The sequence below is a fragment of the Aethalodelphis obliquidens genome, unplaced genomic scaffold, assembly GCF_003676395.1.
Source record: "Aethalodelphis obliquidens isolate GAN/ISIS:26980383/991018 unplaced genomic scaffold, ASM367639v1 scaffold52, whole genome shotgun sequence".
Taxonomy (NCBI): Eukaryota; Metazoa; Chordata; class Mammalia; order Artiodactyla; family Delphinidae; genus Aethalodelphis; species Aethalodelphis obliquidens.
Window position 1 is genome coordinate 4,164,587 of NW_020837996.1, and position 23,362 is coordinate 4,187,948.

Sequence of the window (23,362 nt, forward strand, 5' to 3'; positions counted from 1 at the left end):
AAATCTAGATTGGTGGGAATGTATAATGGTGAAGCCAATATATGATGCAGCCACTGTGGAAAACAGTTTGGTAGTTAGTCAAAAAGTTAAACACAGAGTTGTCACATGACCCAGCAATTTTATTCCTAGGTATATGCCCAAGAGAACTGAAAGCATATGTCCATACAAAAACTTAGCATACGGACGCTCAGAGCACCATTATCATGATAGCCAAAAGGTGGAAACAACCCAACTGTTCATCAACTGATAAATGGATAAACAAAATGTGGTATATCCGTACAATGGAATATTAGTCAGCCAAAAAACGGAATGAAGTACTGATGCATGCTAAAATATGGATAAGCCTCAAAAACATTACGGTACATGAAAGAAGCCAGATACAAAGGTCACATATTGTATGATTCCACTCACACTAAATGTCTAGAATGGGCAAATCCATAGAGAAGATAGTAGATTAGTGGCTGCCAGGAGCTGGGGGTAGGGGTAATGAGCGACTACTTTAAGGTACAGGCTTTCTTTCCGGGGTGATGAACATATTATGGAATCAGATAATGGTGACGGTTGCACACCCTGTGAATATTCTAAATATCACTGAATTATACACTTTCACAGGATGAATTTTATGGTATGAGAATGTCACCACCCCCACAAAACCACCACCACCAAAAATCTGGGTTTGCTTCCCACCTCCCCCCCTTAAATGTAAACAGTGCAATTTCTCATTTCTTCAAATTCAAATGCAAATTGCAGCTGGGTTACTGGGGGGTTTGGGGAGTGGCCAAGGAGAAGCAAGTAGTAATAAATGATGGTAGCCAACAGTTACTGAGGAATTATTGTATGATATATATTGTGTGAAATAGTTTGGTATTAGTGATAGGTAGTAGTAGGCTGAATAATGTAGTAGGCTGAATAATGTAGTAGGCTGAATAATGGCCCACCAAAGATGTCTACATCCTAATCCTTGGAATCTGTGAGTATGCTAGGTTATATGACAAAGGAGAATTAAGGTTGCAATCAACTGACTTAAAAATAGAAGATTATTCTGGGTTATCAAGGTGGGTCCAATGTAATCTCAAGGTCCGTGAAAGTGTTAGAGAGGAGCAGAAGGGGAAACTCAGAGATGGCAGCATGAGAAGAATTTGACCAATCTTGGCAAAGGGGGCCATGAGCCAAGGAAAGCAGGTAAGCTCTAAGTTGCAAAAGGCAAGCGAACAGATTCTTCCTCAGAGCCTCCAGAAAGGAACACTGCCCTGCTAATACCTTGATTTTAGCCCAATGAGACCCATTTGCACTTCTGACCTCCAGAATTACAAAATAATAAATTTGTAATACTTAAGCCATTAAGTTTGTGGTAATTTGTTAAAATAGTAATAGGAAACTAATACATCAATAAAGATCAGGTCTAATGCCATGAAGCTCTTAATGAGAATTAAGAGGAGAGGCAAACAAGGAGATACACAGACAGTGAGTGAAGAAAATACAGCTGACCCTCCATATCCATAAGTTCCGCATCCTCAGATTCAACCTACCAGAGACCAGAAATATTTAGGAAAAAAAATTCTAGAAAGTTCCAAAAAGCAAAACTTGAATCTGCCATGGCTGGCAACTATTTACCTAGCATTTACGTGGTATTAGGCATTATAATTAATCTAGAGATGACTGAAAGTATACGGGAGGGATGTGTGTAGGTTATTTGCAAAACTATGACATTTTACATAAGGACTTGAGCAAATGCAACTTTTGGTATGGGGGGGTGGGGTGTCCTGCAACTAAGCCCCTGTGTATACTGAGGGACAACTGTAACCCGTTTAAAACCAAGTACCAGTGGGTAATCTCGTAAGAGCCAGTGACTTCTGCAGGTCTAGGCCCATATCATCTGCTGTTCCCCAGCACTTTATTAGGATAGCACTTCTAAAGTTCTATTAGAGGGGCTTCCCTGGTGGCGCAGTGGTTAAGAATCCACCTGCTAATGCAGGGGACACGGGTTTGAGCCCTGGTCCGGGAAGATCCCACATGCCGTGGTGTGGCTGGGCCCGTGAGCCATGGTCGCTGAGCCTGCGTATCCGGAGCCTGTGCTCTGCAACAAGAGAAGCCACCACAATGAGAAGCCTGCGCACCGCAACAAAGAGTAGCCCCCGCTCGCCGCAAGTAGAGAAAGCCCAAGCTCAGCAACAAAGACCCAACGCAGCCAAAAATAAAAATAAATAAAGTTCTATTAGAAAAAGGCTTGATAAATGTGCATAGCTAGATTTAACTTGGGCCCAAATTTGGTTTTCATTTCAGTTTCCCTCTAAACTGCCTAGGAGTTTTAGCTGGCTTTGAAATAACTTATGGTTTTGGGCAGGGCAAGATGTTTTAGTATCAGTCAGGAAGTGTCATCAGCTCTTGCTTCAATAGGAAAATAATAGCCCAAGTTCTAAAGGTAGAGTAGCTGCATAAAGGGTATTGGATTTGCCTCATTTTGAGGACCCAGTGTCAGTCAGTGCCCCTAACAGTGCATTTAATAAAATATCTGTCATGATTAACACATACTGAGTACTTGTTTTGTGAAAGGAATTGTTCCAGGCCCTTTCACATATGTTTATCTTATTTAAGCCACATGACAGCTCTTCAAAGTAGATATCTCCATTTAACAGATGAGAAAACTGAGGCACCCTTTAATTCCTCTCCCTAGGGAACCAGAATGTTTATTTTAGTTCCCAGAAGAAAAATACACTGCCTACTGCAGACTACTCACTCCTTTTCTAGCAAACCTATCCTCAAAGTTTCATCCCTGAAGCATCTCATTCCAGGGGGTGCTCTGGACTCTCTACCCTCAAAACCAGGTGAGTTATTAACACTGGATCTGGACTTAATGGGCTGCTTTCTGCCTACAGGGCCAGCTAATTAGTCTTAATTATCTCATTATAGATTCTAAGTATTTCCAGCTGCTTTTTAACCCCTATTGCCCACTTCCCCTCCTCCCACCAAATGTCTATTTTCCAGATAGTCTGTGCCAAGTCATGGACACAGGTGATACATTGATGTATTCTTCCTATTTATCAGAACATCAGCTATTTCTGAGCAAGCTTCTCACTTTCTAAATCCTCCTGGGATATCTACCTCTGTGTTATTTTTTCCATGAGAAGAAATATGCTTTAGCCAATTATTAGACATAAGAACAAATTTCAAAAACTACATTTGACTTTCACTGACCACAGAAATGTAATATACAAATAACAAACATGAATCTTATCTGTTTGATAGAAGTTTGGAAAGTAATCCCTTCTCCCTTCTTCTCACTGCCCCTGAACCCCAAATCAATCATTCAGTCCAAATAGTTCAAATAAAAATGAAGAAGAAAAAGTTACACTGCCTAATTGACTGAGAATGTGAAAGGCAAAGTAACAGTTTAGCAAAAGTGAATGAGAATATGTGGTCAGAGGGCTACAAGTTATATGACTGACCTTCGGCAAGTCATTTAATCTCTCTGTACCTCACTTTTCTAACAGATAATGCAATAATACCTATTTCATGTGGGCTGTCCTGAAGATCAAATAGGAAAATGTATGTCAAAGTGGTCTGCAAACTATAACTTCGTAAACAAACGTTATTATTAATAAAGAAAAGGAAAAGTTTCTTTCCTCAGTGTATTTTTACTTCTATCTTTAATAGCTATTTCTAGAATACTCTTCTCTTTTTATTCAAGTCATTTACTTGCTATTTAAAATTTTTCAAATTTAAGCTAGATATCTTCAGGTGCCAATTACCAATTATAAGCCACAAAGGTAGATGGATACTATGCTACCTTCATCCCTAAAGAGAGAACTCTCTCTTAATGTCTATAAACACCATTTTAATATTAGTATCCCCGTGATCATTAAAAGTATGACTGCTTGTTAGAGTTTGAATATCTGAGGAAGGTACTACTCAGATCCCATCAACATGCTTCTCATCTGAGTAGTTCAAGGTAAGGTGCAATCATAAAATGTCCAAGGAAAATAAACTATGACACCGAGCAATTCTAAATCTGTGGTTGGTAAAAACTTAATTTGCAACTAACAATATTTAGTTCTCTACAAAACAAAATCCTTTGTTGTATCTCTTTCCCACACTTCCCCTCTGCAATATTTGTCAACTGAATTCACCTCCATTCAAATTAAACAAAATAGAAGGTTTTTATTTATTCAAGTATTTTACACTGAACAGCTCCCTGGAGGTTCGTCATTTACTGACTTGGGTAATATTATCTTTCCTTTAGTTTATTAGATTGACAAAGTTAACTTAAAAATAACCTTGGGAACTTTAAGTGATTCTTGGTCAGTTACTATTTTCTCCTGTACGTATGCTATCTCATGAAGGGAGTTTTTTGCATTAATTTTTTTTCTTTCACTCTCTCTCTTTTTTAAAAAATTTATTTATTTATTTTTATTTTTGGCTGCGTTGGGTCTTTGTTTCTGCGTGCAGGCTCTTCTCTAGTTGCGGTGAGCGGGGGCTACTCTTTGTTGCGGTGCGCGGGCTTCTCATTGCGGTGGCTTCTCTTGCTGCAGAGCATGGGCTCTAGGCACGTGGGCTTCAGTAGTTGTGGCTCGCGGGCTCTACAGCGCAGGCTCAGTAGTTGTCGCGCACGGCCTTAGCTGCTCCGCGGCATGTGGGATCTTCCCGGACCAGGGCTCGAACCCGTGTCCCCTGCATTGGCAGGCGGATTCTTAACCACTGCGCCACCAGGGAAGCCCTGCATTAATTTTTATAATTTCTTAAAATACGTGGCCAACATGAAACATCATCATTCTGACGATGAAATGCTTTCAATTCTGTTCTTTATACAAGTGAACATTTCGTCTAGTTTAGCCAAGGAGCAATTTGATAAAGTGGTACAACTGTTTATTGTCAACACCCTCCCCCCCATTTTAATCTGAAATACAAGCTGGGGCACATAGCCCCTAATTAAATTCCTACAAAGTACAAATTATTGAATAGAAACCAAAACGCATTTCAAAGTAAATATCAATTAATGTGACACCCAATTTCTTCACCTTTTTTAATCACTCCAATGTGCAGGGCTTATACACAAAGCATATTCAATTTCTTTTGTAGGATTCAATTAGAATATGCTTTATATTTCAATCTAAGAATCACATCCAATGCTTTGCAAGCACGTTGGTTAGGCGTTTTTTTCTATGTGATTCTTACCCCCCCCCCCCCAAAAATCACTGATATAAAAAGTTCCTCTTCAAATTTTTCTGTTTAATTTGAGAAGAATTCTCATGATCTAGTATTTCTCTCACTTAATACATGGATCTGTGCTTCTTTTGACAACATCACTACCTCTTCTTTCCTTGTTTCCATGACAGTGAACACCCAATAGAAAAGTACAGAGCCATCTATATAGGAATTCTGACAGCAACATCCAGTCAATCTAGTTTGTGAGACAAGGCTTCAAATAATAAAACTGTGTTCAGCAGCACTCAACAAATGATTGTCTGTAAAGTAATAACTTGAACAGAGAGCAACAAGTGACTAATCGAGCACAAGAGTGTCCAAGTGTAGCTAATCACTTGCGAAAGTAATCAGCCACTTGGTTTGTTTTGTCTTGGAGAGCCCAATGATCAAACTACTCCCAGAGACAACACAGCAGGCTGAGCTGATTTCAGGAGCCATGATTATGGCATTCTGGTTACAGTATACTTGTGTGTCATTCATTCGCCAAATACTAACTGAGCACGTACAATGTAGAGATACTGAGATTGGTACTAGAAAATATGAAGAAGGCAAAGTCTATACCCTAAAGGAGCTCAACATATTTTGGGAAGAAGAGCAACTCTGGTTTGTAACAGGGGAAGGAAGCTCTCTGATAATATATACCACAAATCATCACTTGATGCTTGTCATACACGTTTAATTATTTTTAAAAGTGAAAACCACTAATAAATAAAAAAGTTTCTTTTCAAACTATGTACAAGTTCCATGGGTGTAGCTGCTATTGTTTTTCATTTTATCTATTCCCAGATTTGATTTACTTACATTGAGCATCTACCATGTACCAGGTACTCCCACACAGCCTGTCTTTCCTTTTTCCCAAGGTATCTAAAAACTGCTTTCAGTGTAACAGATGTTTACCTTTAAAAAAAACCCTCTGAACCAAAAAATTTCAATTTATACTTTATATGTCCTTGGGTTAAATATTTCAAAGGAATCAAATCGTGTGAAACCTAATAAGACCCTATTATTCAAGTATATATTTTTACTTCAGTTTCTCATACCTCACAGTTTGCATTAAGCAATACTAAATAAATGTAGTCTTCAAAAAGGCAGCGTGCAATGCAGGGTCTTTCTGGGCATCATCATGACTATCAATTATCAATGCAAAGATAAGTGCAGTAGTGCTGTGAATACTGACAGTGCTATCCTGTTGTTTAAGCTACCACAGATTTATGAGGGGTTCTTTTGTCCGTAACGGCCGTACAAAAAAGGATCTTGACTCATTCCATTTCCAGGTCCTGAAGATGTGCGTGACATGAACCTCCTTCTAGGAAATTTCCTTTAGCTAGTTCTGTTTAACTTTGGTCTCCCTGCTCCTTTCACTCTGTTTGACAGGTCATTAAAAGAGCATTTTTAAGGCTTAGGAAACAAATTAAGTCTAGACAAGGGTGTTACTATCTCCTTTAATGCTTGGACAACAGGGAAAGCAAGAAGGCTAGCTCCTTGAGGGCAGGGGCCAGTATGCCTGACTGGTCTTTGTCTTGCCCTCAGACCTCAGCACAGGGTGCTCTCTAAATGATTATGGAGGACGATGACAAAGAGTCTGGGCTGCTCTTCTGCTCTCCAAGGCAGCAGCTGAGAGGTAATACAGGCCAGTGTGCAGCATGCAAAGCTGTCACTCAGATCCTCCATTTGCCTAAGGTAGCAGATGATTGGGTTTTGCATGCCTGGTTTACACTCTTCAAATATTTATAGACAGTTTTCTTTGCCTCAAGCCCCACTTGTCACTTGGCCAAGTTTTACATACATGGTTCTTTTAATCTTTCTTTAGAAATCAATCCCACTAAGCTCCTTAGTCATTCTTGTTGTATTTTTCACAACTTTTGGCTGTTTGTCTTTCTGGTAATTTATTCTGTTGAAATGCATGAAAATAACATACATATGGAGCAGAGGAGGGTTTAGTCACCTTTCCATTACAAGGGTCAATGCCTTTTACATACAAAATGAAATTATTTATCCCTTTTCCTTATGTATGATCATGTTTAAAAAAAATTCATGTTTAAGTTGATAGATCAGTTAATACATTGCAAGAGAAAGGAAGAAAAAGTATCATCAGTCTTACATTTTCTAAGGATGATATCATATCGTCATTGATTGAATTCTCTCATATGTCTATAAACCGATTAATTTAACCTGCAGTATCCAAACATGGGGGAAAATGGGAATTCAGAATAACGTGCTCAACACAGAGAGGCCTAAGTGCCCATCTTAAGGTAGCTCGCTATCTACCTGTGGACACTTCTGGCTAACTTCAGCTTTTCAATGAAACAAAAACAAGTTAATTTTTCCCATTAGAAAAGTAATACAGTAAGGAAAATTTCAAATAACCAGAAATGAGGAAAAGTCACCTATAGTGCACTACTCAAAGACAACATTTAACATTTTTGAAGAATTTCATTTAAGCTTTTTTTTTGACGCACTGTTTTTTCCCTCCCAATGGGCATGCTCATAATCATTTGCACAGTTCAATACCTTACGTTTTTGCTTAATATTATATCATAAAACTTCATGTATTACTTTGTCTTCAAGCCATAATTTTTAATGACTACAGACTATTCCATCAAGTAAGTAGATATGCCATAATTTTATAATTCCCTGTTGTTGGACATTTACATCATTGCCATTTTTTTCCTAGATTAAATGCCATTACAAAGAAAATCCTTGTTTATAAAGGTTTTCTGTATTTACGATTATTCTTTGATTTTGTAGCAGTAAAATTAATGGATCAAAGGATACCCAGAAAATCAGTTTTGAAGTAAAGAGTTAATACAAGTACTATTTGAAGTGAAAAATACCACCTTATATACAAAAATTTGCCTTTTGGCTCTGATGCTAACAAGTGAATGCTCAAATCTCGGAAAGTTGTAGAAAACTGTCAAAGATGGCAAATTCCAATAAGTTAAATGTGGTACTCACAAATACGACACTTCTTTATTCACACAAGTATACTGCTGACCCCTTATTAATTAAGCTTAAATTCTTAACCTTACCTAGATCTACCATCAGAAGACGAGTGAGGGCTGTGTAGAAGGTTGTTCGGCACCTGAAGTCACTGAGACTGTAACTGTCACTGATGCCAAGAAAGGGGAAGTGTTCACTCTGATGAAAGCAAGAGAGCATCCAAAGTTACTAAGCTTTACCTAAACTACCCGGAAAACTCTAGTCATTAATTAAAGGAAATAAGACTCACCGTGTGATTTTTTAACATGAATTTCACGGCATCTATCTTCACAAGTTTTTTTAAAAGGATATAGGTAATAGACGTTAAGGAATCTGGGGAAATACAATTGTCTTATCAATAAGTAATAGATCACAAAATAACACTGAACTATAACGGCATCAGTTTCTATTTATGAAGAATAAATATTTTTTCTAAAGAGTATTATTCCTATAGAAATGCCTTCCATTCTGTTAAGAATGATAATCCATTATTAACCAGTGCAGTTACTTTTCCTATCTTATACATTTTCTAGTTATGGAAAGGGAGAATGACTTTTATAATTAAGACAAAAAGTTTTTTACTATTAAAGCCTTGAGAGTGGAAAATTAAAACTGACCCTTTTTACATTTGGGGTGTAACATGGAACTTCTTTTCACTTAATATTATTTCATAAAAAATAATTATGAAAGACCCATAATAGGCTATCAAGAAAGAGAAAATTATTTAATTCTAAGAAACATGAGCTCAGTTAGTAGAAATCTAAGGAAGTTCTGCTTTAGATGAAGAAAATCAGAATACAATTAGGAGGATGTAGCAGATTGTATGTCCTCAAGTATTGAAGGCCAGGTTTAAAGGACCTAATATTTCTCAAGTGCCTACTAGGTGTAAGGCATTTTATATTTGTTAACCCACCAAATCTTCATAATTACATTGTTAAATATTACTTATTATGTCTAATCTGTGGATAAGAAAACAGAAGCTCAGAGAAATTAAGTTACTTGCCCAAGATTATACATCTGTGGACTGAGAGTGCTGACATTTGACCTGAGGTTTGATTACAAAGGCTGTGTTCTTTCTACTGTACCACATTATCACCTGAACAGTTCAACTCCGAATGAGAATAGAGTTGAAAAGTCACAAACATGATCACAAAGCCTAAATAATTTCTGTTTAATGCCATCATCAAAGAAGGGCTGAAGTGGGCTCTAAGAACATCTATTCAGGACACAGACACCCTCTCCTCTTACTTAGGGTTTACCCTAAGTGTTTTCTAGTCATGTGTCTCCTACTCTAGCTAGGGCACCTCTTGGGCATTCCCTACATACTTACTCACACCTTTCTTCAAGCCGTAATAATCTTACATGGTTCCATTTATGTCCCAATGAAAACACTGGCTCTTTTCCTTCACATCATTCCCAAATGCAGATGTACATTAACTCTGTACAGTGGGGCTGATAAGCCTAATTTAAAATTTTAGGCACTCAGGTGTGGGTGTAAAAGAGTAGAAAATGCACTGGAACAAAAGTTAGGAAACCTGGGCTTTCAGCTTGACTACACCATTCAATCAGCAGGATGACAGTCTGAGTACTATACTCAGCGACTCTTAGCCTTAGTTTTCCTCTTCAACAAATGAGGATATACCCAAGCTATCTTGGGTTGTGAGGGCTGTTGTAAGGATCAGATGATGCAAATGTCTTTGCTAAATGTAAATTAGAGAGAAAATACAAAGAAGCAGAGAATGAACCTTTACAGAATGCTTACTACTTGCAAGGTTAATTCTCACAATCCCATGAGATAGATTCTATTTTTCAAATGAGGAAACAAACTCAAACAATGAAATAAAACTTACCAAAAGACAGGCAATTAGGATGATTTACACTCAAGCCCCTCTGACTCTAAGGCAACACATTCCAGTTGCATATTAAGCAACTGTATAGTTTGCTTATCTGTATATTATACTGTAAACTTTCTAAGGGCAGTGGCCGCATGTATGCATTTTCCTCAGCACATCGCTCTCAGCGGGTGCTCGATGCACTATGTGTTTCTGGAAGGTTGAAACAAGATCAGGGCTGATAGGTAGCAAGTCTTTCCCTGCTTACAAAGATGCAGATTTGATGATTTTTTCCAGTGTAAATCACTGAGTAGAAGAACTGCCACTCAAACTTCACTCGGTTAAACAGGGGTGGGGATCAATAAGCTAAGAAATATCTTAAGTAATTACCAAATACAATTCTCTTACAATTGCGAAGTTGAAAGTGACAGGGTCTATGGGTAATAAGAATGCTGCCATTAATAGGAATCTTCCTGTCAGTGCTGCTAATAAACAGCAAGTCATGTTTTGACAACAGAATATTTATGGTAGCAATAAACAGAACATTCACAGGAAGAATCTCATATGCCAAAGACACACTTTCTGCAGAACTGCATCTGTGCACTTTGTACCAAGGCCAGCCTCACGGCCTTTTAATTACCTTCTAAAGAAAAAAAAAAAAGGTTAAGAGTGAATTTTTAAACTTTTTCAATAAAGAAAAAAATGAGCGTTCATCTGAATATTTATATTCCCCTATAGGAATTCAATTCAAAGCTAGTTATGGTCCTTAAGAGGATCTATAATTTTTTTAAAAAAGGTAAATAGAAACATCATCATTATAATCTTCATTCTTCTCTAAGAGACTAGGGTTCTTGTAAGTTGCACCATTTTAGTTGGGTGGCAGTACTAGGTTAGATTTCAGAGGCCTGTTGACAACAGTTTATAACAGTACACGTGGTAATGGTGGTTAACAGTAACAACAGTAGTAGAAGTCCAGTAGAGCTAGAGAACTTAATAAAGGTCTCACATGGAACTTATAAATGGTAGAGCCAAGATTCAAATCCAAAGTTCAAAGGTCTGTATGACTTGAAAGTATAAGCTCTTTTCACTAGGCTATCTCATATCCATTTAATTTTAAAGATGCCAAATGATTCTACAGAGATCACTAGCTTCTTGAGATACAACTGAAACTGGAACTAGGTCCTAGAAGCAACAGGGAAACTGTTCTTTTAGGAGGCATCAACTCATTAGTGAGCCTTCATCACATCCAGGACTGAGCAAACTCCATAACCTGGCTGATACTAACTTACAAACAAAATGCTCATAAAATTTCTGTCTATAACCATGTTGTTATGAAACCACTGACAAAGGTGAAGATGGCCTTACTGGTAGTTAGCATGACAAATGGAGAAAGGCAAGAAAAAGTTGAAAGAATGGTGTATCTTAGAGATGGTCAAAATTTTGAAAATCTGCATCCTTTGTAAAGAAGGATAACCAAATTGAGAATGCCCTGGTTTCTTAAGTTACAGGTACCACACACTTCAGCAGCTAAGGGGCACAGGAGCACCAAGTATGACTTCAATTCATGCTATCAAGTCTTTACTGAGCAACACCATATTTCATCAATCCTAAAACACCACTGATTATAAAAAAACATCCTTACTATATGAGCTACTATGAAAGAAAAGGTATTTTAAAGTATCATCAACTATAAAACATTTTATTTACAGAAGTGTTAAAACGTGACAAAATTTGTTTTAGAATCAAAGAAGTAGTATATTAGATGCACGATATTCACTAAGCACACGAGGGTGGATAATGGTATTGACCTAGGCAATTATGTAAAAGCCATACATATTTACAAATATTACAGATAGAATTAGATCCTGATGATAGAAGAAAGTTCACAGATAAGAAAATTACCTGTTGGAAATTACTGTAGGTAATATAGTATAAATATACTGTAGGTATATAGTATAATTACTGAAATATTAGTTTAGTTATTTCAAAAGTAGAATTATGCTCATGAACCCTACTAGACTAAAAAAATCCAAACAGGTATAACCAAAATGAAACATCTTAAGGGATACTAACAACTACTTATAAGGACTAAGAGTTAAGGTTTAGTATCTCAGTAGGAGAGGTAACAGTATGTTCAAAAGGCCTGCTATGTGATGAAGTTTTGAAACTATAGAGAAAGGAAACAAGAGTCCTAATCCCTAATAATTTACAACTTAATAGGAGAGAGGACTAGCCAATACTAGGCTATATTATATTCATCACCAGAAATATAGATAAGAACTAGGTGTCCAAGAACATTAAGAAAAAGAAAAGGAATGAAAATGAAGTATTTAGTAGCACCTACTATGTGACTGGATCAGTAGAACCAGGTGCTTTATTATTGTAAGATGACATAGATATATTGTTATGTATTTACTATCTTATCTAATCCTTACAAAATCCTACGAGATAGGTAATATTCCCTTTCTACAGATGAAGAAACTGAGTCTCAGAGAAATTAAATGACTCATTCATGTTCTTTCAGTTAACATAGTGACTAAGGATTATAACTACTTCAGGATGGCTCTACCAAGTTTTTAGCTAAACCTGAAAATTAAAAGAGACCTAAGTGAGTTACAATGGATCAAATGAAGAGAACAGCACACGTGGTAATTCAGTGAAAGATAATGAAGGGTGTCAAGGGGAAGGCAAAAATAAATTTCCTTGGCCCAAGTATAAAGTACAAATTGTGGTTGAGTGGTAGATCAGGAAATTAGTTATGGGAACTCAATAAGTCAAGTACCATTAAAGAACTCAAGCTTAAATCGATAATTTTACTTTGACCCAAGAAGCAAGTGGAAGTGACTCTGGGCTTTTGGGAAGAAAAATGATCAGATCAAAACAATACTCGAGGAAGGTAATCCTGTGAAGCAAGAATATATAAAGAACTGAGAGAAGGCCTGCATAAGTGGGCTACAGAAGAGGAGTAGCAGATTCTCACCCTTGATGCCAGCACAAAAACAAACAAATAGAGCAGATAAATTACGAGATGACTTTTCCAAAGATGATAGAGACAGCAAACAAAGAAATAAATCAACATTTCTTCTGATGAGAAATGTTAATAGAAGTATGCCTGAGGGATGTTGCTGAAACTAGTTTTATTTAACATTCTGAAAACCATCTGGAGATGGTGATATTCGCTGAAATAAAGCGATACATTTTAATACTGTTTCACAAAAGCAGAATTACTATGGTTTATTACTAAATATTTCCTGTAACAGACATACCCAATTTTACTTCCATCCTTCACCCTTATTTCATTCTAGACCCTTGTTTCATCTTTCATCCTTTAGTCTTTCCTGACCCTCCACCTCATTCAGGATTCACCAAATCCTGGTGTACAGGAACTATGGGAGATAGTCCCAGTCTTAGAGAGTTAGTCTGAAGCCAAATGGAAGCAATTCTTTCTTTAACAGATAACCTGAGCCAGCTTCATGGGCGTCCAGACTATGCACTTGCACAGGGGCCTCTGCTTATAAAGGCCTCTGCTTGGTTCAATGCTCTGCTGATGAGGACTTGAAATTCTTAATCATTTATGAACAAGGCACCCCACATTTTCACTTCGTACTGGGACCCGTGAATTATGTATGTGGTCTTGCAATAACATGATGAAGTTATTAATTCTAAGAATTGTTTAAGTTAACATTATCAATAGGGTAAAGTGAGTTTGGATAAATTCATGAATTTATGTAGAACCCTTTAATGGGGTCTGTTTTTTAAAAGCTAAAGATACTGTGGGTTTTCTCAGACCTTTGAGGATGATGTAATAAGGGCAGCTACCAACAGAGGGCCTAACAGAAAATGAAATTTCCTTTCTCATTATTATCTATCTGAAACCCAGAGACATGTAAATGCTATAAATTTTAGTAAACAATGAATTGCAGTAGAAATGTTGATCAATTATTTTTCAAAGGAAGAAAAATTTAAAATAATGATTAATAAACAAACAGAATTTTGGATGAAATGTGACACTTCCCTCCCTCTTTCTCAGCATGTAAAATAAGTAAGTTTATTTGATAGCTCCGTATGACCCTTATTCTTGCTCCAGTTTTCCTGGCAGCTTCCTTGTCCTAATCACTTAAACAATCTTACTCCTTTCCCAATTAGATAGAAACTAGAATTTATGACTGGAAATCATTTCAAAGAAGGAAAAAGATCCCCAGGTATTAAACCTAACTGTGGAGGGCTGCCCCAGGACAGAGTCATTTCAACTCTGTGCCTGTTAGAGAAAGCTATTTAGAATCTGGAATTCTTGAAATTTAGTCTTGGAAATTTAAAAAGTACATTAAAAAGTTACTAGATATGCTTGCTAAGTGTATCATATATGCCACATGTAATGAATCTGTCGGGAAAACAAACTTTCTCTCAAAAAGGCCACTAGATTTTAAAATTACAATAATCTTGCCAGTTTAGAAAGCTTCAAATTTACCAACAGAAACCTTGGGGTGAATGCAACAAGGGCTTTCCAGTTAAAATCTGAGGACTTAACATAATGGTATCCTCCTCACACACATTATTCTTTGGAAAACTAGACTATTTCTAAAAACATCAAGTCCGCCTTTTCCAAGTGAAGACAAATTCCCTTAGAGAAGAGCTTGTAGGAGAAATACCCGACTTTTCTGTTTAGGACATTCAGTTCTATTTTCTGATTAACTTAAGGCAGAAGTCCTCAAAGTATGGTCCTTGAGCCACCAGCATCACCTGGAGTTGATGAAAATGCAAATTCTCAGGCCTCAGTCTGACCCCTCCTAAAACAGAAACTCTGGGGGTGGGGGTGGGGTCCAGGAATTTGTATCTTAACAAGAACTCCAGTGATTCTGATTATCACTAAGGTTTGAGACAGTAACCATCAGGGCCAGGTTACCATTCCAGGTTACTCTGCCTTAGGCAAGTAAACACAAGGCTTTTTAGCACTTCTCATAAATGAGGATCTTTTGTGATTTCAATTTCCAAACAACCAGTCAGATACAAGACCACCAAAGTTCAGAGAAGGGCTGTGAGGACCATAAATAATGAGTAAGATTCACTCTGAAGAAGATAAAAATAGAAAAAACAAAAAAATAAGTATTTGAAGACATGCATTATAAAAGTAATAAGGAACATTTAAAAATTTTATAGTAAGATAACATGCTTTTCATTTATTTGTTACTAGTATTTTAAATATAAATATTTTGAATATTACTATATAAACAGACTTCCATTTATAGAGGCCAAAAGGTGATGATTTTTATCTTGCATAACTGTTTCTATTGCTGAAGAGTGTCACCTTATTTTTAACACAGAAATAATGTATTGCTTTAAAATCAGGATTTAAAAACACATTACAATAAAGAAATCGATTAGAAACAACAAAACATGCATTAAGTAACCAGCAACTGCACTGAAATAGATACACCACTCACATATTCCATTATGTAAATGAATTCAAAGATATTTCATGACTGATCAGCTAGAAGGGACATAATGATTTATAATTCAAATAACTGAGCAGTGAAATCAAATTGAGTTAATATATATTTCTAAATATGCAAACCTGAAATAATTGTTTAAAAATATAAATCAATGTACCCAAGTTGAAATTATGCCTATCCCTTGGTTTAAAACACAAGCTATTAAACTTTTATCTAATAAGCTTTCTGAAAATACGATTCTTTTATTAACTTCAAAAAAGGAGTGCTCAAAAGCAGTAAGTGACTTGTAAGATAAATGGTTATAATCTCAGGATTAAAGAATATATAAAAGGTATAAGTGATAGGAAAGGATCTTTAATAGCAGATACAAATAAATTAGGCATTATGTAAATCATACAAAAAACAATACAAATCAAATTAATTTTATATTAGATTTCAATTTCAACCTAAAAAATAGGGGAAATCTAAACATAGATATGTGCTATAAAATAATATAGGCTTCTTTCCAGATAATATGTTCTCAAAGTAATACATCGTGAAAAGGCCAGAGTTTGCAATACTAAGAAGTACTTATAAACCACTTCATATGTTAGAAATAAAGAGTATTTCAGCATTATTATTAAAAAAAAATATAGGTTGAGTTTTTTTTTTAATAAGAAAAAATACATATCTTAAAAAGCCAAAATGACCACTGGAATTGGGTTGTACATCACTTTCCAGTAAAAAGGAAAAACAGCCTGGACAGGTGTAATTTATCATTTTTCTGATTTAATATCAAAGAAATATATTAAAATAATAAAAAGAATCCTGAAATCCTCAAAATTTGTAGTGATAAATAGCCCTCCCTGTCTTTATTGCATTATACCTACTAACAGAAATATTGCATGGTGGATTTTGCCAGACAAGGACGATTATTTTCCAATAAAAAGTTGCATATTAAATTCCAGCACAAAAGTGGGTGTCTAATACTTTGGAAATCTTTTATGGTTTGCCAAGGAACACAATTTTAAACTTAACTAATATAAACATATTCCTGGAGTGAACCTACATTAAAGATTTCCATCCAATGCCACCCATTTTCAGAATGCTGTCCTCATGCTAAAATATCAGCTAATCTTAGTGGTTAACTAAACCAACACTTATTTTTCACAACTCCTACATATGTGATAGCGAACATATAAAAGACAATCGACATGCTTCTCTCGCATTGGTAGAAACATTATAATAGTATCAACTATAATCTAATAAGAAAGGATGATTCTGGTTTCAGATTTTAAAATCTGCTAAACAGAAATCTAAACATTTAATGTGTAATGGGAAATCTTATTTTAGAGCAAATAAGATGTTGATTTGGTAGAGGAAATAATCAAAGAAGAGGTCAAAAACCTTGTAATTCCCTTTCTATTACTCCTTTGTGCCTCTTAACTAGTGAAAATAATATTTGTTTCAACTGAAGAACACTGAAGAAATACTGATTCTTAGGAATTCAGTTTTTATAAAATAATATTTTTGGAACATTTTGACTTTCTTAAAATTAGTTACATGTTTTTTTAAAACAAGAACGTCCTGACAATTATGAAAAATTACGGATTAAAATATATGTGGTTTGCATACTTTCTTATATATCCATTTATAAGCCTGGATGGGTATAAACATTAACTTTAACTAGTTAGAAATCTATATATCCATATAAATTCAATTGTGACTCTGAATAAAATTTTCACATTATATAGCTAATGTAAATCTTTCAAAATTATGCATTTACAGATAAGGCTAAATGAAAGGCTTTTTATTAAAAAAATTTAAAAAACACTTGAAAAATTATAAATAAGGAAAATACCTGGCCAACAGAATGCACTTGTTAGGTTGTTTATGTACATTATCAGATATAGTAAAAAGGATATCCAACAGAAAGGTCATTTAGGAACTGAAGAGTCCTTGAAATGACAGGCTCACATCTTCCCCAGTATTTAAGGTTTGTAACACTAAATATGAAAAAAAAGTTTTTAATTATAATGAAGGTATTTGTTTGTGTAGGGAGAACATGGAAATACACATACACTCATGTCAGTTAAATGACCTAAATCACAAATATCTCATAAAGTGGGTTTAAATATCAATGGAACATTTTCTATTCTTTTCATAGCATATTCAAAATTATATACAAGCAATGAACACTGCTCTCCAAATGGTGTATTGTTCTATAAATTTAGTTTTGTAAATTAAAAAGTTGCCTAAATGTTTCACAGAAGAAACATTAAGTTTGTATCCAAAATAAACATAGTAGGGAGTGACAACAGGAGTTACAAAGGAAGTCAAATAGAGACTCACAGTTACTGCGAAGAAGTGAACCATCAAACTTGTGGTTCCAAAACTCACTTCCTATGATCATGATTGTTTATCTAGCTTTGTTCTCTGCAAGTAAGGCAGTGCTACCTATCTGTTACACAGATGAAGAAAGATGTCAAGTGGAGGCATAGAAGTTTAGGCTAAGTGTACAAAGTTATGTCTATGACCAGAAACTAGTTAATTTTGCTAATATTGTAAGGATAATTTAAGGACAGTTTCCATGAATATGTCTCTGATAGCCATAGGTTTCTACTGGAATCAATGAATGCCCTGTCTGAAGGCAACCAAATCTCTCTCAATGATTCCAATTTGCAATAATCTCTTGAGTTGGTCTTTAAAATTGAGTATTTTCTTTTTAATTAAAAAAGGCGGTCCAATTGAACTGAAGAGTCAAAGTCTGTAAACTTTTCAAAACCATGTTTTGATACTGCATACTGCAGTAGTACGGATACCTTGACAAAGAACATATTTTGGATGGTGAATTTTAAATACGTGAAATTAAGTTTCAGATAAGAACAATGCTACCGTTCTAAGAATTAAAGCATAATTTAAAAAGTCTCTTATTAAAAATTAATATTTCTGGAGAGATTTAAGCACAGTAAAAAGGTCAAAGCAACACAACAAGAGAAAAATCAAAGAACCAAAGCAGGAACTCACATTTTCGTCATGAATGTTTCTAGAACATGGTTGTCATCTGTTATTCCTAAGACTTCTGACATACGGGCATATACCTGCATGAAAACATTTAATTGTTAAAAACTTTATCATTAACATATATTTTCAAAAGACTATTCAAATTGAACAAATGTAAAGATTTAATGCATTGTTGCATCCACAGTGATGTAGGGAACGAGTGGGGAGAACCAATTAAGAATTTTAAAAAATTTTTATAACTTAAAAATTTACCCTCCTCTTTCTCTTCCAGGAAGCACCTCCCTTATTTTGAAATATATACATACCCACATAAACCCACATTCACATACTCATTTTATCCCCAGCATACCCCATAACTTTTTTTTTTTTCTCAAAGTGGTAATAAAGCACCCCTTTCTCAAAGGCAGGTATATGTACGTAAAGGGCTGGAAAGTGGAGTGCCTCAATAAAAGATTCCAACATTTAAAAAATTTCCATCTCTTCCAGATTTTAGCAAGCCATCAAATAATTCAGGATTATGTTAGGCAGCTATAAAAATAAGGATTTCAAAAATAAGAGGAAGTTAAAGAATTTATAGAAATTCTCCTCAAGTATCTCAATAAGCTCCCCCAAATATACAGATAGGTCTTACTTTCCATGCTGAAACTGAAATCCCAGGCTCAGGGATTCTCTGCTGAATACATCAGGGTCTGGGAATCCACTAAGCTTCCCATTAGGGAGTGATGGTTGCAGAGTTTGGGGTGTAACATTTCAGTTCCAACCTAAGCCGCATTGAGCTTATAAACACATATCCCACTACAAGTGGGAAAATGCCACTGGCAGCCAATTGAATATTCCCTCTAATAGCCTGGCAAAGCTGAGAGGTGGGTTGACACCTTCATACTCCCTGATGCTCTGGTATGATTCCAGGTTATCTCTGCCAGACACCAGCTGTATGGGATTTCTCTTCTCTGATTTGATTCCTTGTGATTGTGTTCTCTTACTCTCTCCTGATCTGACTATTTCCTATGGTATGGCCACTTAGCTTTCACTCCCTCTGCCTTTTGTTCTTCATACGTAAACACTACCTTGATATAATGTCATAGGTTGTGAAGGTGAGATAAAAATCACAGTACACCACAAATCATCCAGAGTTACATGGTGATACAGGGGAGGAAAGCTGTTCATTACAGAGATCTCATGTTTGGATTTTAAACACTATTCAACCAGAAGCTTGTGTTCCAGGCTTTTGACTTAAGTCCTACGACCAGGAGCTCCTCAGGCCAGTAGAGTGAATCAGAGAGAGGGAGAAAGAGAGGGAAAGGAAGGGGCAGGCGAAAGAAGGGGCAGAAGGGTAGAGGGGAGAAGCTGGGGGAGAGAGAAAGAAAGGAAGATTGAGATTCAAATTCCTGTTGCTTCTCCTGCTAACTTCTGAGCCCTAATAGAAAAGCATTTCAATTCCAGTATCTGTGACGTGGCTCATGAGAGTAGGCCTTCATCTCTTGTAAGATCAAAGCTATCACTGTTTTTGTAAGATGTCTGCTGAGAAGAGGGAGCTAGGGAGAAAGAACCTAGGGAAGTTAGTTAACACCAAATCCTCAATCATCAGAAACCTTTAAGCCCATAGAAGGCTCAAAGGAAGACTGGTTGTAAAAAGGGAAGTTTCCCTTATCTCAACATGATCCAAAAGCTCTCTCATGAATGGGAGTAAGTCGGGCCCCTTTGGAAAATCTGATATTGATATGACTATGGCACACAAGGCCCTTCACAACTTGGCCCCAGCCTACCTCCTCATCTATCATTTCCCTCAACCTGAAGCCACAATGAAATACTCATGAAATACTGAGGCTTCTCATGCAATTACAGATCTCTATGAGTTCATGTGCTGTTCATTTTTCCTGAATCAGCCTTCTTCCTCCTCTTCCCCTGATTCTCATTCAAAAGTCATCTCTGAAGCCTTCCTTCCATTACCAGGTAGGGTAAGTTGCGCTCTCCTTTACGTTCCTATAGCGTCTGGTCCATTCCTCTAGCATGGTGCTTTTCACATTGTAATTGTTTGGGTGTCCATCTCCCCTCCTACACTGTATGTTTGTAAAATAAAATTTTACACTTTCAAGACTTCTCAAATGCTATTTTTTATGGCAAAGATCAAATTAGTCTAATTTTGATTTTGCCCATGCCACACTGAATAGAAATGTAACAAAAATGTGATTTTAAACATTAAGACATTTAAACATATTAAAAATATTTTTTAAATTGATAGTCCCTGCAAGGAAGTTTTCTGTTGTGTCTCTGGCATTCAAGAAAGAAGGAATCTAAGCAGGCAGATCTGTTGTGCTCTGCTGTCAAAACAGCTTCTCAAAGCATCACATTTGACCCAATACGATACTGGAAAAAACAGTCAACATTGACACATGGCAGTGCTTTAATCCACAATTATCCTTGTAACTTGCACCATTCCTTTTATCATCCATTAGCTTTGATTCCCATTATCCCATCTAGAACTGTGTCAACGCTTTTGTCCCTAGGGATTTCTCTCCACTACTAGGATCTGACAGCCAAGCTTGAGTACTAAACAGGATCATTACCTCTTAAATCCACTTATCTGATCTACTGAATAGTAAATTGAAAAGCTCATTAAGAGCAACAATCTGATTTGTTTTCACGTGTGACAGGGTCATTTAAAATCAAGGTATGATTACTGCATTTCTTTTAAAAGACCATCTCACGTTTTCCAAGGCACCTTATCACTCAGAGAGCATGCAGATAATATGAAAATGTCTTCGAACATTTGAAATGTAGTTATACCATAGATACACATAATTTGGGGGTGAGGACTAATCCGTCCAGTGAGGAAACATCTATAAGATTATTTATCATAAAGCACAAGTCAATGAAAGTTTTCTACAGAAAAAATTCGTACACAATATTTACGGGTTTTCAACATTTTCTAAAAATTCTATCACTTCACCAAAAATAATTTTTATGACAGCAAGAAACTACATCACAATACATACTCATTTTAGGGAAAGACATAGGAGTTGGCATAGGAATTCAAGAAAAGGAAAAAAGCTCACTTTCAGTTCATAGATTTCTAATCTTTTATTTCATAATCAATTAAGATAATTTGATCATCGTGAAAAATAAGCAAAAATCTAAGAAATAAGAGACTAATAAGCCCATTTGTGTTATCCTTCTCTGAAGGATACAATGAAGTTGAATAAATCGTTATGCTTTTGGTTATGTGTTTCACATAACCTAGTTTTTGCCTGTCAGCCTGTGCCTTCCTCCCTTTCTTCTTCTTCTTTTCTTTTTTTTTTAAATATGCCTGCCCTTCTCTGTTAGACTACAAACTCCCTGAGGGTAGAGATGATGCTCTGTCTTTTATCTCCCATGCCTAATACTCAATAAATGTTTGTTAAATGAATAACAAGAATATAATGTTAAAATGTGTATTTTGGCTGATTCCATTCCATTCATAATTTTGTAACAAAAGGAAAACGACCAGTAAGACGTGTGTTTTTTTACGAAGAATTTTTTTTCCTGTAAAGATAATATATTCCAAATTCTACCCACTCCGGTGACCACTGGTAAAGTTTTGTTATTTAAAAAGATACAGTTCTTTAAAATTATTATTATTTTTTAATTGAAGTACAGTTGATTTACAATGTTGTGTTAGTTTCAGGTATACAGCAAAGTGATTCAGTTATACATATCTATCTATCTATATATATATTCTTTTTCAGATTCTTTTCCATTATAGGTTATTACAGATATTGAATATAGTTCCCTGTGCTGTACAGTAGGTCCTTGTTGTTTATCTATTTTATATATAAAAATATGTAGTTTCAATGCTTAAATATTTCTGGAAGAAGCTCTCCCTGTAGATTCAGTAAGAGGAGCTCTCTCTCCTCCTTTGGATACTCAGAGCATCCATTGTTGCTGGCCTATTAGTGGCACTTCTCATGTAACAGAATATTATCTTGTTGTAGTACTAATTTTCTATGTTTATACGTGTTTCCTCCACTACTTCAAGCACGTGCTGCCTGAGGGCAGGGAAATGTCTATTTCTCTTTACATCTCCAGAAGTACTCAGAAGCTATCTCGATAAACTTAGCAACATACAAAAAGCACAGGTTTTGGTCCCAAAGATAACTGGATTTGAATTCTGCCACTAACTAGGTGTTACTTAAAGTCTCTGAATCTTGGTTTCCTATCTGAAAAACAGGAATAATAATGAAACCTACCTTATGGGCTTTTGGGAACATTAAATGATGATACCTAACACAGAACCTGACATTTAGCAGCTACTCAACAAATGCTGCTTCCCTTCCTACCCCCTTTCATGGACCCTTTCTAATAGTAGGTGCTAGTATTGTCAGCTACTACCTTTCCAAGAGAAAGCTCATTACATAAAAAATAACAGAAGGGTAAGAAAGGGCTTACCTTGAAGACTTTCACACAGAAAAAAGGTTAAAACAAACAAAACCCTAAATTTGTATTAACTTTGAAATCTTGCTAATCATGGTCAGAAATGGCATTTGTTAAAGGCATAAAGCTTCACAATTTCATGATACAAAACCAAATTCTTTCTACTTCTAAATAGTTACTGTCTTAGAAGGCAGAAAAAAGTACCCATTTTAGCCAGTCATCCATCTCTCTGGCTCTTGAAATACAGGAAGTCATTAGAAATGTAAGAAATTATCATCAGTACAGACATAAGAAGGCATGCTCCTAAAAAACTGTCTTAATATGTTTTCTTATCTCTAGTCGTTCTACTGCGCAGCTTCTTTTAAACTTCAGAAAAGAGTATTTGGATATGTATATAACACTTCAGTGACCCACTTATGTTCTTTAACTTCTAAACTAATCAAGTGACAAATAATGTCTGAGCATATGCAGGTAGTTGAAATGATC

The 23,362-nt window shown here is 35.8% G+C and overlaps 1 protein-coding gene across 7 annotated transcripts in view; it reads right to left on the reverse strand.

Annotated features, from left to right (window-relative positions):
• RANBP17 (RAN binding protein 17) overlaps positions 1 to 23,362 on the reverse strand; it is a 313,454-nt gene that overhangs the window by 77,386 nt on the left and 212,706 nt on the right. For all 7 annotated transcript variants that reach the window (XR_003428271.1, XM_027084318.1, XM_027084317.1 and 4 more), the window contains 4 exons: positions 18,470 to 18,543; positions 17,368 to 17,448; positions 8,432 to 8,495; positions 8,232 to 8,340 (listed from right to left, as the gene is read on the reverse strand). Coding sequence is in view for 6 of the 7 variants with exons in the window: in XM_027084318.1 (XP_026940119.1) it covers positions 8,232 to 8,340; positions 8,432 to 8,495; positions 17,368 to 17,448; positions 18,470 to 18,543 (328 nt within the window). In the remaining variant the exon portion in view is untranslated. The remainder of the gene's footprint in view (positions 1 to 8,231; positions 8,341 to 8,431; positions 8,496 to 17,367; positions 17,449 to 18,469; positions 18,544 to 23,362) is intronic.